At 45.4% G+C, this 16,319-nt stretch overlaps 1 protein-coding gene and 1 non-coding gene across 2 annotated transcripts; one reads left to right on the top strand and one right to left on the bottom strand.

Annotated features, from left to right (window-relative positions):
- The first annotated feature begins 9,723 nt into the window (after positions 1-9,723).
- Positions 9,724-9,795, top strand: TRNAQ-UUG (transfer RNA glutamine (anticodon UUG)). The gene has a single exon. It is a non-coding gene; the product is annotated as a tRNA-Gln (tRNA).
- A 2,896-nt stretch (positions 9,796-12,691) lies between these two features.
- GNGT2 (G protein subunit gamma transducin 2) lies at positions 12,692-15,158 on the bottom strand. Its single transcript, XM_056512150.1, has 2 exons — positions 15,039-15,158; positions 12,692-12,958 (listed from the first exon to the last, which is right to left on the bottom strand). Exons 1-2 carry the CDS (start codon positions 15,120-15,122, stop codon positions 12,833-12,835), a joined length of 210 nt encoding a protein of 69 aa, XP_056368125.1. The 5' UTR covers positions 15,123-15,158; the 3' UTR covers positions 12,692-12,832.
- Between the last annotated feature and the right edge of the window lie 1,161 nt (positions 15,159-16,319).

Here is a 16,319-nt window from a genome sequence, read left to right as displayed (position 1 = left end):
AATGCTGGGAATGGAGACTGGGGATGGAGACTGGGAATCGCTTCCCACCAAGGCGAGGGCTGGGCTCCGGAAATTCCCCCAAAACGGGAATTTTCCAACTTTTTCTCCCCCAAAAAATGAGAAGGGGAGAGCGGGGAAGGAAAATGGGATGGATTTGGAGAGGGGGAAGTGGAAGAAAAACTGGGAGCGGGGAAAAAATCGGGAATTTGGGAGAAAAAAGGAAATTTGGGATGGATTTGGAGAGGCAGGGATGGCAGAAGGAAATTTGGGATGTGAAAAAGTGGGAATTTGGGAAAAAAAAGGGAAATTGGGATGGATTTGGAGGGAGATTGGAGGATTCCCAGAGGTTAAAAAATGGGAATTTGGGATAAAAAAACCAAAATTGGGATGAATTTGGAGAGGCAGGATGATGGGAGGAAACTTGGGAAGCTCCCCAAGTTTTTTTTTTAGGGATCAAAAAAATCGGGAATTTGGGACAAACCCGTGAACGGAGCCCAGCCCTTCCCAGCAGGAATTTTGGGGGGAAAAATCCCCCCAAAAAATCCTCTTGGAACAGCAGGAAAAGCAGCTTTGGGGAAGGGGAATTTCCTGGAATTCTGCAGTTCCAGGGAATTAAAAAAAAAAAAAAAACCGGGAATGACAAAAAACCACAAAAAAAGCTCAAAAAAAGCTACCTCAGGTGCGATTACCTCAGCTATGGAATATTCTGAATTTTTGGGTTGTTTTCACTTTATTTTGGGGTTTTTTGGGGAGGGGCTTTTTGCTGATATTTTATATAAGAGGTGCTAACGGGGAAGATTTTATTTTTTTAATGAAAAAGAGAAAAAAAAAAGAGAATTTTTTTGGAATTTTTTGTTTTTTGTTTTTTTTCATGGAAGAATTCTGGACCTAGTGGAAAAGATGGCAGCAGCTTCCTTATTTTTTTGATATTTTGGTGGAATTTTGGGGCTTTTTCCCAACCACTTGAGGAATTTCAGCTCTCAGGCATCGTTGCTCTCCCAAAAAAAAAAAAAATAGAAAAAAATCCGGGAAAATTCCAAATTTGATTTTCCCAGCGGGAAAAACTTGAATTTATTTCCTTTTCTTTTTTTTTTTTTTTTTCCTTTTTTATTTTTTTTATTTTTTTTTCTCAATTTTTTCAATTTTTTTCCATGGATTTCAAGGAATGAAAACCAAACTTGGACCCAGCGCTGGCTGAGAGGATTTTCCCAATCAGATCCAACCAAATCCAATTTTTTTTGGATTTTTGGGAATTTTTCTATTCCTGGGCAGCGTTTTCTATGCAAAGTGGGGTTTAAAAAAAGGGGTTTTTGTGCTGGTTTTATTTTCACACTCTCAGAAGCCATAAAGAGAATTTTTTTCTATATTTGATAAAAAAAAAATTCTAAAAATCCCAAGGAATTCCAGGGGGATGGTGTTAATCCATCTTCTCCACTATGGTGCTGTGAAATTTAAAATAAAAAATAAAATTTAAAAAAAAAAACCAAACATAAAAAAAATTATTTTAAAAGAGAAATTTTTTTTGCCTCCGTTTTACCGAGGGAAAAAAAGTAATTAAAGGAGGAAATTAATTTTTAAAAATTAATTTTAAAAAAAGGAAAAAAGAATTATTAAAAAAAAAAAAAAAAGGGAGGGGGGGAATTTTTAAAAAGGAAAAAAAAAAAAATTTAAAAAAGGAAAAAAGAATTTTAAAAAGGAAAAAATGAATTTTAAAAAAAGGAAAAAATAATTTTAAAAAGGAAATAATAATTTTAAAAAGGAAAAAATAATTTTAAAAAAAGGAAAAAATAATTTTAAAAAAAGGAAAAAATAATTTTAAAAAAAGGAAAAAAGTAATTTAAAAGAGAAGAAAAATTTATTAAAACAAGGAAAAAATAATTCTTAAAAAAGGAGGAAAAAAAAGCTTAAAAATATTAAAAAATCGTTTTTAAAAATGGAGGAGGAGGGAGAGAAATTAAGTGGGAACCGATTTTTATTCCCTACAACGCACAGGGAGGAGGGAGAGGAGAATTCCCCCAGGGCTCGGCCTCTCCCTGCTCCAGAACCTTCACAGGGTGAAATCCCTTTTTTTGGGGGTCAAATCCCTTTTTTTTTTTGTGAATTCCTTTTTAATTTTTTTAATCCAAATTTTTCAGTTAAAATCTCTCTCTCTTTTTTTGGTTGAAATCCCAATATTTTTAGTAAAATCCTTTTTATTTTTTTTTTTTTGTGAAATCCCAATTTTTTCTGCTAAAATCCCTTTTATTTATAGTTAAATCTCATTTATTTCCCTTTTTTTTCTTTTTTTTTTTTTTTTTTTCTTTTTTAATTCAGGAAAAGCCAATTTTTGGACAAAACATTCAACAAAAAATAACCCAAACCAATCCCAAAAAAAGCCAATTTTGGTGCTGTTTTCCCCCAATCCCATCACCCCATGACTCCTCCCCATCCCAAATATTTGGGATTTGGGAATGTGGGATCCCCCCTGGGGCAGAGGGGGAGCTCTGAGCTTTTATTCCCAAAAAAAATTTGGGATGAAAGGAGCCAGATTTGGGTTTTTTTCCCAATTTTCCTTGGAATTTTGTCAGGAAAAGTTTGGAATACTTGAAACTCCCATTCCCAGCAATCCCAAACTTTTCCCATCCAGGAATAAAAATTAAAAAAAAAAAATAAAAAAATAGGAATAACAATTCCCAAATCCCATTTTTGGGATCTCTGGAATTCCAGTAATTCAGGGAATCTTTGGTGCTTTTCCCGTTCCCGGGTCCCGTCGGCGCTGTCGGAATTCCCAGGAAAATTCCCGTCGTGTTTTCCAGCTGGGAATTGAATTTATTTGAATTTATTTGAATTTATTTGAATTTAATATAATTTTTTATTGAATTGAGTCCAAGAGATTCGTGGGAAGGAAGAGAAAAAATGGGAAAATTCCCAATAAAACAGCAGGAAAATGGGAATGAGATGGATCCAGATGGAAAAAACAGGAAAAATTAAAAAAAAAACAGCAGGAAAGTGAGAATTAGATGGATCCGGACTGGGATGGAAAAACTGGAAAAAATTCCCAAAAAAGAGCAGGAAAATGAGAATGAAATGGATCCAGACTGGGATGGAAAAACTGGAAAGAATTCCCAAAAAAAGAGCAGGAAAATGGGAACGAGATGGATCCAGAGTGAGATGGAAAAATTCCAAAAAACAGCAGATTCCAAAAAACAGTCCAGATGGATCTGGACTGGGATGGAAAAATTGGGAAAAATTCCCAAAAAAGAGCAGGAAAATGAGAATTAGATGGATCCAGACTGGAATGGAAAAAAAAAAAAAAAACAGGAAAAATTCCCAAAAAACAGCAGGAAAATGGGAATGAAATGGATCCAGACTGGAATGGAAAAACTGGGAAAAATTCCCACAAAACAGCAGCTCCTCCATCTGCTCCCTCTGTGCCAAAAAATTCCAGGAAAATGAAATTTAGGGAAAAGTGAAATTCAGGGATGAGCGGCGCCGGCAGCTCCGGGGTTTTTATTCCAATGGGAATAATTTGGGATTGTTTTTATTCTTTGGGAATTTTCCCCCTTTACAGGAACAAGGGGGTGGGAATAAAATGGAATTTCCTGGAATTTTGGGAATGGATTTCCAGAATCCCATCAGAGAAAAATCCTGAGGAAATATTGGAAAAGGAATCCCCTCCACTCTGGATTTTCCGTTTCCTGGGAATTCCCAGGGATTTGATTTTTTTTGGGGCAGAAAAAAGGAAAAATTCCACCAAAAAAAGAAGAGGAAAAGAAAAAGCAGGAAAAGCTCAGCAGTGCCTGGAAAAAAAAAAAAAAAAAAAAAAAAAAAAAGAATTTTTTGGAATTCCCAGCTCCAAGTTTTTGGGGATTTTGGGGATTTTGGGATTTTCAGACTCCGAGGAAATCGCTCTGGAATGGGATTTGCTCCAAGACTTTTCCTTAATTTAATTCCCTTGGTTTTCCCTCCCTGTCCCTGCTGCTCCACCCAACGTTTTTTGGGATATTGTGGGAATTTTCCCAGAAAATTCTGGATTTTTTTTTCTTTATTTTGGATTGATTTCCTTGGCTCTTTCCCAATCCTGGGTTGTTTTTTTTTTTCCTGTTGCTGTTTGTTTTGTCTGGTTGGAATTTTGGGGATACCAGGATGGATCCCGGCATTCCTGGGAGGTTTTTCTGGGATTTTTGGTTCTGGATTCGCTCTGGGGTTGGCAGTGCTGGAGCTTGGCTGGATTTTTCTACTCAGATCCTGGGAATCTTGGAATGACACTTGGAAAATCCAATCTGGGCTGGAATTCCCTTGGGAATTTCCCCATTCCTGACCCAGCTTTTCTCTGTGTTTTATTGGGATTTTATCCCAGGTTTTCCCATGGAGGTTCCCTCTTCCATGCTGGATTTTTTTTTTTGTTGTTGTTTTTGTTTTTTTGGTTTTTTTTTGTTTTTTTTTTTTTTGTTTTTTTGGTTTTTTTGGGAAGTGCTTCCAGCTGAGATCACACACCTGGAACTACCTCAGAGCCGCAGGGATCTTCCCGCTGGAGGAGGAATTTTGGGATTGCTCCGAGGAGGAAGAATAGGAGGAGCCATGGGGAAAGTTCTGGAAAATTCCAGATTCCAGGATGGTGGGAAAATTCCCAAAAATCCCCCGGAAAAGTCTGACCCCAGCACTTGCTCAATCCCAATTCTTTATCCGTGGACTGGAATTCCAGGGATTTTTTGTAGGAACAGAATTCCCAGGAGCTTTTGGACGTTCCACCAAAATCATGGAAGCATTTGAGGTTCTGCTGGATTTTGGGAATGCTCTGATGGATCCCGCTGGGTTTGGGAAGTTTTCCTGCACCGTGAGGATTTTGGGATGCTCCAGAAAAACCTGTGGATTATTTCTGGGATGGTTTCCTGGAACCTGGCAGGGGAGGAATTCCTGGATCCCAGCACTGGGATGGTTTTTGGGATCATTTTTGGGATCTTGGAAACAGAATTAATCCCTTGATCCCAGCACTGGGATGGATTTTGGGATCCTGAGAATGGGATGAATTTTTGGCATCCTGAGAACAGGATGAATTTTTGGGATCCTTGGAACAGGATGAATTTTTGGGATCCTGGCCATGGGATTGATTTTGGGATCCTGGGAATGGGATGAATTTTTGGGATCCCAGCACTGGGATCATTTTTGGGGAAGGGAATTTTCAGGGTGGGAAGAGCTGATCCAGAGCAGGGAACTGATCCATGGCTGATCCCAGGAAATCCACGGGATTGACGGATCCAGGCGGGAATTCATCCTTAAAAATCCAGGATTTAACCACGGCGGGAATTCATCCTTAAAAATCGGTGATCGATGCTGGATTCCGTCAGCTCCTTCAGCATCACCTCAAGATCCAAAAAAATGGAATTCTGGGGTAAATCCAACCTTAACCTGTCCCAGAGGTGCCTTTGGGGTGAATTAAATCTCAGGAAATCCATGGAACTAAGGGAGGAATTCATCCTTAAAAATCATCGATCGGCGCCAAATTCCTTTGGCGCCACCTCAGGATCCGAATTCCGTGGAATTCCAGGGGAAATCCGGCCTTAACTGGTGCCAGAGACGCCTTTGGGGTGAATTAAATCTCAAAAAATCCACGGGATTGATGGATCCAGGTGGGAATCCATCCTTAAAAATCCAAGATTTAACCACGGCGGGAATTCATCCTTAAAAATCGGCGATCGGCGCCGAATTCCGGCATCACCTCCAGTTCCAGAATTCCATGGAATTCCAGGGAAAATCCAACCTTAACCTGTCTCAGAGGTGCCTTTGGGGTGAAATAAATCCTGGAAAATCCACGATTTAACCAGGGTGGGAATTCATCCTTAGAGATCCGCGATCGGTGCCGAATTCCGTTGGCTCCTTTGGCGCCATCTCAGGATCCAGAATTCCTTGGAATTCCGGGAGAAATCCAGCCTTAAACTGTCCCAGAGGTGCCTTTGGGGTGAATTAAATCCCAGGAAATCCACAGAACCAGGGTGGGAATCCTTCCTTAAAAATCCACGGAACCAGGCAGGAATTAATCCTTAAAAATCTGCGATTGGCGCTGAATTCTGTCACCTTCTTTGGCGCCACCTCAGGATCCAGAATTCCTTGGAATTCCAGGAGGAAATCAAACCTTAACCCGTGCCAGAGACGCGTTTGGGATGAATTAAATCTCAGGAGATCCACGATTTTACCAGGGCAGGAATTCATCCTTAAAAATTATCAATCAGCGCCAAATTCCTTTGGCGCCACCTCAGGATCCAGAATTCCGTGGAATTCCAGGGGAAATCCAACCTTAAACTGTCCCAGAGGTGCCTTTGGGGTGAATTAAATCCCAAAAAATCCACGGGATTGATGGATCCAGGTGGGAATCCATCCTTAAAAATCCAGGATTTAACCATGGCGGGAATTCATCCTTAAAAATCGGCGATCGGCGCCGAATTCCGGCATCACCTCCAGTTCCAGAATTCCATGGAATTCCAGGGAAAATCCAACCTTAACCTGTCTCAGAGCTGCCTTTGGGGTGAAATAAATCCTGGAAAATCCACGATTTAACCAGGGCGGGAATTCATCCTTAGAGATCCGCGATCGGTGCCGAATTCCGTCGGCTCCTTTGGCGTCACCTCAGGATCCAGAAATCCCTGGAATTCTGGGGTGAAATCCAACCTTAACCTGTGCCAGAGGTGCCTTTGGGGTGAATTGAATCCCAAAAAATCCACGGGATTGATGGATCCAGGCAGGAATTAATTCTTAAAAATCCAGGATTTTACCACGGCGGGAATTCATCCTTAGAAATCCACGATCGGCGCCGAATTCCGTCGGCTCCTTTGGCGCCACCTCAGGATCCAGAATTCCTTGGAATTCCAGGAGGAAATCAAACCTTAACCCGTGCCAGAGACGCGTTTGGGATGAATTAAATCTCAGGAGATCCACGATTTTACCAGGGCAGGAATTCATCCTTAAAAATCATCGATCGGCGCCAAATTCCTTTGGCGCCACCTCAGGATCCAGAATTCCGTGGAATTCCAGGGGAAATCCAACCTTAAACTGTCCCAGAGGTGCCTTTGGGGTGAAGTAAATCCCAAAAAATCCACGGGATTGATGGATCCAGGTGGGAATCCATCCTTAAAAATCCAGGATTTAACCATGGCAGGAATTCATCCTGAAAAATCCGCGGTCGGCGCCGAATTCCGGCATCACCTCCAGATCCAGAATTCCATGAAATTCCAGGGAAAATCCAACCTTAACCTGTCTCAAAGGTGCCTTTGGGGTGAAATGAATCCTGGAAAATCCACGATTTAACCAGGGCGGGAATTCATCCTTAGAAATCCGCGATCGGTGCTGAATTCCGTCGGCTCCTTTGGCGTCACCTCAGGATCCAGAAATCCCTGGAATTCTGGGGTGAAATCCAACCTTAACCTGTGCCAGAGGTGCCTTTGGGGTGAATTGAATCCCAAAAATCCACGGGATTGACGGATCCAGACAGGAATTAATTCTTAAAAATCCAGGATTTAACCACGGCGGGAATTCATCCTGAAAAATCCGCGGTCGGCGCCGAATTCCGGCATCACCTCCAGATCCAGAATTCCATGAAATCCCAGGAGGAAACTCAGCCTTAACTCATTTTGGGATGAGGGAATGAAATCCCAGGAAATGAAATCCCAGGAGAAGGGAGGGAAGAAGGAGAAAATTCCAAAATTTGGGAAGCGCAGCGGCCGCGGAGCCGGGAACGATCCCGGGAATTCTCATCCAGCCCCAATCCTGATTTTTTTTTAATCTACCTCTTAGCCATAGGTGACTCTAGGTAGGGGCAGTTTTAGGGAGAAAAGGAAAATTAAATTAAAAAAAAAAAAAAAAAGAAAATAAATAAAAATTTTTTGGAAAAAAAAAAAAAATAAGTATAGGAAAAAAAGTTAAAAAAAAATAGAAAAAATTTTTTAAATTTACACTTTTTCCAAAGAAAATGTTCTTTAAAAAAAAAAAAAAAAAAAAAAAAAAAGGATTAAAAAAAAAAAAATAGGATTTATGGGATTGCTTTCTCTTGAGGAAAGTGGTTTTTGAGTCCTTGGAAGCTCCAGACCTCACCAGTCCCAGATTCGGGCTGTGACTGATTTTATTTTAATTTTTAATTTTCTATTTTTATTTTTATTTTTTATTTCTAATACTCGATTTTTAATTTTTTTTTTTTTCTTGGATATTTCCTTCTCACTCCTCTGGCCTCCCCGCAGGGCTGGAGGAATCCAGGTTGATAATTTAGGGTTTTTTTCTATTTTTCCAATAGTTTTGAGGTTTTTTTTTGGGGGGTGATGGCAGCAGGGGGGGAGGGGGATGGAGCTGAATTTTGGGAGCATCCAAAGGTGCTGCTTTTCCCAGGGAAATTCAGGCTCTTTAGGTAAAAATTCTGATTTCTGGGATGTGGTTTTGCCTCTTTTTTGAGTTGTTTTCACCTTTTTTTTCCCCCTCTTACCTCTCCTGATCCAAAGGGAAAATTTCCTTTACCAGGGAGGAGAGATTTCCTTTTTTTTTCTTTTTTTTTTTAATTTTTTTTGCCACAAATCGCTTTATTTCCACTGTTTTCGTTGTGAAAAATAAAAGAGAAAAAAACAGAGAATGAAGCAAAAAAAAAAATTCTGAGTGTTTGTGTGGATTTGTGGGATTGGGGAGGGGGAAAATTGAGGAATTGTGAGAGAGAAAAAAATAAAAGGGAAATTTAAAATTAATATTTAAAAGGGAAGAGGAACAGGGGGAATATTGAGGGGAAATAGGAAAATAAATGGGAAAAAAAAGGAAATTAAAGGGGAAATGGGGAGGAAGAAATAAAGGGAAGAGAGGGAAAAAATGGGAGGAAGAGAAAAAGCAAAGGGAGAAATAGAAAAAATAAATTGAGGGGGAAATAAGGAAGAAATAGAGGGGAAAAGAGAAATAATGGAGGAAATAAAGGGAAAAGGGATAAATAAATGGGAAAGGGAATAGAGGGGGAAATGGAAGAGAAATAAAGGGAAATACAGAAAAAAAATTTAAAATGGGAAATAGAGGGGGAAAATAAAGGGGAAAGGGAATGGAGGATAAATAGGAAAATAAATAAGAACTAAAGGAGAAAAAGGAATAAAGGGAAAATAGAGGGGGAAAGAGAAGGGGAGAGCAGAGGAAAAAATCAAAATACGGGGAAAAGTTAAAGGAGAAATAGAAATGGGGAAATAAAGGGGAAATATATAAAATAGGGAAATAAGGGGAAATAAAGGGAAAATGAATAAAGGGGAAGGAGGGGGAGAAAAAGGAAAGGAAATGGAGGGGAAAATAAATTAAAATAGATAAATAAAATAGGGAAATAAGGGGAAATAGGGTGGGAAAAGGAGAAGTAAATGGGGAAAAGAGAAATACATGGGGGAGAAAGAAGGGGAATAGAGGAAAAACAGATGAGTAAATGGGAAATGGAGTGGAAAAGAAATAAAGTGGAAAACAGAGGAAGAAAGGGGGGAAATAAGGGGAAAATCCCAGAGGAATAAAGGCAGAAGTAAGTAAAATAAATAAATAAATAAAAGTGGAAATCAGAGTGCAGAGCGCGGGGCTGTTCCAGAGGAGGGAACGGCGCCGGTTCTGGGATTTGGGGAGGATTTTAGGGCCGGGAATGTCCCGAAATTCCCAAAAATTCCTAAATTCCTGAATTCCCGGGGTCGGCGCCGGGACTATTTCCCGCGGGCGGAGGGATAGGGTGGGCGCGCGGCGCCTCCCGGTACACCCAGCGGTCCCATGGTGTAATGGTTAGCACTCTGGACTTTGAATCCAGCGATCCGAGTTCAAATCTCGGTGGGACCTCGCGTTTCTTTTTGCCCCGCGGCCGCCGCCTCGGGTCCGAGCAGGGAAGAGGAAAGGAGCGGAGGAGGATGAGACTCCGCCGGGGCCGCACCGGGAGCACCGGGCCCGCACCGGCACCCGCCGCGCTCCATTTTGTGCGTGGGCGCCATCGCCTCACGGCGCAGGCGCGGGGAGAAGGCGGAGAATGGAAGCCGGAGGGCTCGCTCCGTGTTCCGCCGCTGATTGGCTGAGCCGGATGTCACTCAGGGAATCCTGCGTTTCTATTGGCTGCCCTCGCGCTTCGCCCCGCCTCCCACCGGCGCCGCCCGGAGCCCTCGGGGGAGAATCGGAGGTCTCCGTTTTCTACCGTTGATTGGCTGTTCGGTGTGTCACTCTCACAATATCGTATTTTTATTGGCTGAGAGCGACATTTGCACCACCTCCTCCTTCAGCAACGCTAAACCCCCCGGGCACGGTTCGCGCTCTCCGGTGCCCATCGCTGATTGGCTGGGTTTGCTGTCACTCAGAGAATATCACGTCTCTATTGGCTGCAACCTCACTTTGCACCGCCTCCCACTTCAGCAACTCGCTTCCCTTAGAGCAACTTCGCGGTCTCCATTCTCGACCTCTGATTGGCTGAGCGAGCTGTCACTCTCGCAGTATCACGTTTCTATTGGCTGCAACCCCTCTTTGCACCGCCTTCCTCAGGAGCAGCTTCTCGGTCTCCATTCTCCACGCTGACTGGCTGAGCGAGCTGTCACTCTGCAGTATCGCGTTTCTATTGGCTACAACCTCTCTTTGTACCGCCTCCCACTCCACACTCCGCTTTCCCTGGAGCGGCTTCGCGCTCTCCATTCTCCACTCTGATTGGCTCAGCGAGCTGTCACTCTTCCAATCCCGCCTTGCTATTGGCTGGGCGCTGCCTTTGCCCCGCCTCCCCCTCAGCAGCCCGGAGCCCTCATGGCGGTTGGAGGCCTCACGACGCTGATGGCGCCTCGGGCCGTGCCTAAGCCGCTGTTGTTCCGGCATTGTCCCGAATCCCCTCCGCCGCGGCTTAGCCGCCTCTGACGCACGTTCCGAGCCCTTTAACGTCGATTAACGGGTCAATCCCCTCAGGCCGCCGCCCGGTTCTCGGCCCGGATTAGGGGCAGCGCAGGTGGAGCCGATGGCCTCAAGGCCATGACAGGAATATATTAATTTTTAATTTTTTTTTTTAACCTACATAACCTGAAATTACCTTGGAGCGGTGGCCGGCAGAAGAAGCTGAACCCAAATGAATAATGGAGCGTCTCACATTCAGCTCCGTCCGCCCCCTCACAAAAATCCACCGACTCCATCAAAAAATGCATCAAAAATTGGATTCTGCATTCCAAAAAAAAACCAGCAAAACCATAAAAAACTAAAAAAAAAACAAAAGCAGGATTCGGCCTCATTGTGCATTGAAATTTTAAAGGAAAAAAAATTAAATTATTGGAAGATGGAGCATTAAAATAATAATGCACAAGCCGACATTTGGGCCGCTGCTCATAGATTTTATTTGCTTTTAAATCAAATTAAAAGCGGCTTTTAATTACTACTGCAGCTGTAGCAAATAAAGGATGATTTAGAGTGAAAATAAATTCGAAATTCTTTTTTTTTTTTGGAGAGTATTTCCTGCAAGAAACAGAGGCTGTGATGGTGCTGGCGGGTTTATTGAGCATCTGCGAGAAAAGAACAAAACCACCTCGATATGGGAAATTTTGGGGTATTTTGGGGATTTTTTGGGATATTTTGGGGGTATTTGAGGATATTTTGGGGGGATTTTGGGGATTTTTTGGAGTTATTTTGAGGATATTTTGGGGATTTTTTGGAGGTATTTTGAGGGTATTTTGGGGGTATTTGGAGGATATTTTGGGGGTATTTTGGGGATATTTTGAGGGTATTTTGGGGGAATTTTGGGGGTATTTTGGGAGTATTTTGAGGATATTTTGGGGATATTTTGGGGATTTTTTGGAGGTATTTTGAGGGTATTTTGGGGGTATTTGGAGCATATTTTGGGGATATTTTGGGGGTATTTGGAGCATATTTTGGGGATATTTTGAGGGTATTTTGGGGATATTTTGAGGATATTTTGGGGTATTTTGGGATATTTTGGGGATTTTTTGGAGGTATTTTGAGGGTATTTTGGGGGTATTTGGAGCATATTTTGAGGATATTTTGGGGGTATTTGGAGCATATTTTGGGGATATTTTGGGGGTCTGGGGAGAGCAGGGAGGGCGGTTCTGTTTGCAGAAGAATTGGGGGACTCCCTGCTTGAGGAAAATCCATTTTTTTTTCTGTTTTATCCCGTTTTTTAGGGTGTCCAAAATGCAGGAAAACGCCGCTCCAGGTGGGATTTCCTGGGATTTAAACCAGTGTGGGAGAAGAGGAAAATCGGGACAGGGTTTTTTTTTCCTCAAAGACTCCAAAATTCAAATTTCTGCTGCTTGTGGGGTCCGTGGAGCAGTTTTTGGGAGAAATTTCCTCAAGATAAAACGGAGCTGGAATGGATTAAAAAAGAAAAAAAAAAAAGCAAACTCCGACGTGCTCCGTGGTTTTTTTTTCTGTCTGTTTAATTAGGATAAATTAAATTTATCCTAAAAAAAATAAAAATAAAAATAAAAATTTGGGAGCAGGTTTGTAGCGCTGTTTCCAGGGGTTTTCCAGAGGAGGTTTTCCAGGAGACTGGAGGATGTTGGTGGCATCTCCCGGCTGAAATCCCGAGGGAATTTGGGAAATTTGGGATTTTTGGGACGAGGAGAACAAAGCTCAGATCCCCCAGCCGGCTCGGGGTGCTCCCAGCTCCGCATTTCCACCATCCCCCGCTTTCTCAGGCCGCTAAAAACGCAGAACTTTCGCTATTTTTATTTTTTTTTTAATTTTTTCATTGGTGGGAAAGCAAAGCTCAGCCCCGGCGGCAGCGCGGGAGGCGGGGTCGGGTTTGGTTTGAATTTTTTTGTATTTTTTTTTTTTTTTTTCTTCTTTTGCTGCTCTCTAGGTGCTGTAGGGGTGGAGGGGGAGTCCTGGGGGCGCACGGGGGTCAGCTGATGGCGCAGCCCCCCTTCTCCTTGAAGGGGTTCTTGTCCTCGGGGACCCCCTTGAGCAGCGGGTCCTCGCCCGCCATGGACTCGATGTACTCCTTGATCTCCTTGCCCGTCTTGGACACCTGGGAGGGAGCGCGGGTGGGCGCGGGGTGCGAGGGGGGAGGGTCCCGGTGGGGTGGGGGGTCCGAAATTATCTCGGGGGTGTCCTAAATTATCTCGGGGGTGTCCTAAAATAAACCTGGGGTGTCCTAAAATAACCCTGGGGCACCCAAACCCATCCCTGGGGCAACCAAACCATCCCTGGGGTGTCCTAAATTATCTCTGGGGTGTCCTAAAATAAACCTGGGGTGTGCCAATATCATCCATGGGGCACCCAAATTATCTCTGGGGTGTCCTAAATTATCTCTGGGGTGTCCTAAAATAAACCTGGGGTGTCCTAAAATAAACCTGGGGCACCCAAACCCATCCCTGGGGCATCCCAAACCCATCCCTGGGGCATCCCAAATTATCTCTGGGGTGTCCTAAAATACCCTGGGGTGTGCAAAGCTCATCCCTGGGGCACCCAAACCATCCCTGGGCCATCCCAAAACCATCCCTGGGGCACCCAAATTATCTCTGGGGTGTCCTAAATTATCTCTGGGGTGTCCCAAATTATCTCTGGGTTGTCCTGAAATAACCCTGGGGTGTGCCAAAGTCATCCCTGAGACACCCAAACCATCCCTGGGGCATCCCAAATTATCTCGGAGATGACCTAAAATAACCCTGGGGTGTCCTAAACTATCCCTGGGGCATCCCAAATTATCTCTGGGGCACACAAACCATCCCTGGGGCACCCAAATTATCTCTGGGGTGTCCCAAACTATCTCTGGGGTGTCCCAAATTATCTCTGGGGTGTCCTAAAATAAACCTGGGGCACCCAAACTCATCCCTGGGGCACCCAAACCATCCCTGGGGTGACCTAAAATACCCCTGGGTGTGCCAAAACCATCCCTGGGGTGTTCCAAACCATCCCTGGGGCACACAAATCATCCCTGGGGCACCCAAATCCATCTCTGGGACATCCTAAAATAACCCTGGTGTGTGCCAAAATCATCCCTGGGGCACCCAAACCATCCCTGGGGTGTCCCAAACCATCCCTGGGGCATCCTAAACTACCCCTGGGGTGTTCCAAACCATCTCTGAGTGTGCCAAAACCATCCCTGGGGTGTGCTAAAACCATCCCTGGGGCACCCAAAATCGTTCCTGGGGTCTCTGAAACCATCCCCAGGGCACCCAAACCATCCCTGAGATGTCTCAGAGCATCCCTGGGGTGTCCCAAAATCATCCCTGGGGTACCCAAACCATCTCTGGGGTGTCCCAGACCATCCTTGGGGCACCCAAAATCATCCCTGGGGTCTCTCAAACTATCCCCAGGGCACCCAAACCATCTCTGGGGCACCCAAACCATCTCTGGGGCATCCCAAACCATCTTTGGGGTGTCCCAGAGCACCCCCAGGGCGCCCAAACCATCCCTGGGTGTGCCAAAACCACCCCTGGGGTGTCTCAGATAATCTTTGGGGTGTCCCAAACCATCCCTGGGGTGTCCCAAACCATCCCCGGGGCACCCAAAATCATCCCTGGGGTGACCCCAAGGACCCTTGGGGTGCCACGGGCACCTGTCCAGGTGTGGGGCTGGGAGGGGAACATTTACCTGGGGGGCAGAGGGGAAGTGGGGGTGCCCTGCCTGGGTTTGGGGGTACCCCTGCCTGGGTTTGGGGGTCGATTTCGGGGTTTGGGGGTTTATTTCAAGGTTTGGGGGTTGATTTCAGGGTTTGGGGGTGCCCCTGCCCGGCTTTAAGGGGTACCCCTGCCTGGGTTTGGGGGTGCCCCTGCCTGGGTTTGGGGGTCGATTTCGGGGTTTGGGGGTTGATTTCAAGGTTTGGGGGTGCCCCTGCCTGGGATTAGGGGTCGATTTCAGGGTTTGGGGGTGCCCCTGCCCGGCTTTAAGGGATGCCCTGCCTGGGTTTGGGGGTCGATTTCAGGATTTGGGGGTTGATTTCAGGGTTTGGGGGTGCCCCTCCCTGGGTTTAGGGGTCGATTTTGGGGTTTGGGGTGCCCCTGCCTGGGTTTGGGAGTCACTTTCGGGGTTCGGGGTTCTTTTCCTCCTCTCCAGGCAGCCCCGCAGCCCCGCGGGCGCAGCGCGGAGCTCAGCCCAGCGCTCACCATCTGCCTCTCGTTCTTCACCTCCCTCTTCAGCTGGTCCAGCTCCATCTTCAGCAGCTCCTTCTCCGTCATGTCCTGAGCCATCCTGCCCTGCAACTGGGGCAGCGGGAGATTTTTGGGATTGGGTTAGGATTGGAACCCCCCCCGCGGTGTTCCTTAGGGAATTAAACACGAGGAAATTCCCAAGGAATTCCCAAGGAATTAAACCCATCCCAGCATTTCACAGCTCCCCCACCACTCTTCACACACCCCTGAAAGTTTTTGGGACAGCAAAGGTGACGCAAACTAAATTTTTCCCCAAAAAACCCGCACGGCGCTCAAACCCCGTGACACCAGGAGCCAAAAAAAAAAAAAAAAAAAAAAAAAAAAAAAAAAAAAAAAAAAAAAAAAAAAAAAAAAAGTGGGGGGAACCCAAAATCTCCGCGGGGGCAGCGGAGCGCTCACCTGGGGGGGCGGGGGGCGCCCCTGTGTGTGCCGGGGGTGCTCAGAGCCCCATGGAGGGGAGAGCGGCTCCTGCTCTGCTCTGGCCGGGGCTCGGCTGGCAGCAGATGTCTTTGCTCCTAAGCTGATAATGGACTCAGCAGCCTAAGCCGGTCAGGTGTTGTTGGAATTAGCCCCAAAGTCGGGCTAATCGCCCCGGGGAGGGGCGGGAAGGGTGGGTGGGGTCCGGCCGGGACACCTGGGCAGGGCCCCGGGCTCTGCCGGGGGTGGGGGGAGGATCCTGGATTTGGGAGTGACCTTTGGGGCTGGGATGAAACTGGGAGTGAATCCTGGGGATGATCCCAGGAATGAATCCTGGGAGTGATCCCTGGGAGTGAATCCTGGGAGTGATCCCAGGAATGAATCCTGGGAGTGACCACTGGGAATGAACCCTGGGAGTGACCACTGGGAGTGACCCCTTGAGATGATCCCTGGGAATGAATCCTGGGAATGATCCCAGGAATGAATCCTGAGAGTGACCACTGGGAAAGAATCCTGGGGATGATCCCAGGAATGAATCCTGAGAGTGATCCCTGGGAATGAATCCTGAGAGTGACCACTGGGAAAGAATCCTGGGGATGATCCCAGGAATGAATCCTGGGAGTGATCCCTGGGAGTGAATCCTGGGAGTGATCCCTGGGAATGAACCCTGGGAGTGATCCCTGGGAGTGAATCCTGGGAGTGATCCCTGGGAGTGAATCCTGGGAGTGATCCCTGGGAATGAACCCTGGGAGTGATCCCTGGGAGTGAATCCCGGGAGTGATCCCTGGGAGTGAATCCTGGGAGTGATCCCTGGGAAAG

The sequence above is a fragment of the Oenanthe melanoleuca genome, chromosome 27, assembly GCF_029582105.1.
Source record: "Oenanthe melanoleuca isolate GR-GAL-2019-014 chromosome 27, OMel1.0, whole genome shotgun sequence".
NCBI classification, from domain to species: domain Eukaryota; kingdom Metazoa; phylum Chordata; class Aves; order Passeriformes; family Muscicapidae; genus Oenanthe; species Oenanthe melanoleuca.
Note: the sequence above shows the minus strand (reverse complement) of the source record. Positions and strands in the feature narration are given on the sequence as shown.

What these genes read in the sequence shown, in the direction of transcription:
- GNGT2 (XM_056512150.1), bottom strand. Translation starts at nt 15,122, where the DNA reads ATGGCTCAGGACATGACGGAGAAGGAGCTGCTGAAGATGGAGCTGGAC. An exon ending in TGAAGAACGAGAGGCAGATG is followed by an intron (nt 12,959 to 15,038) that starts GTGAGCGCTGGG and finishes GCTCCCTCCCAG; the next exon opens with GTGTCCAAGACGGGCAAGGA.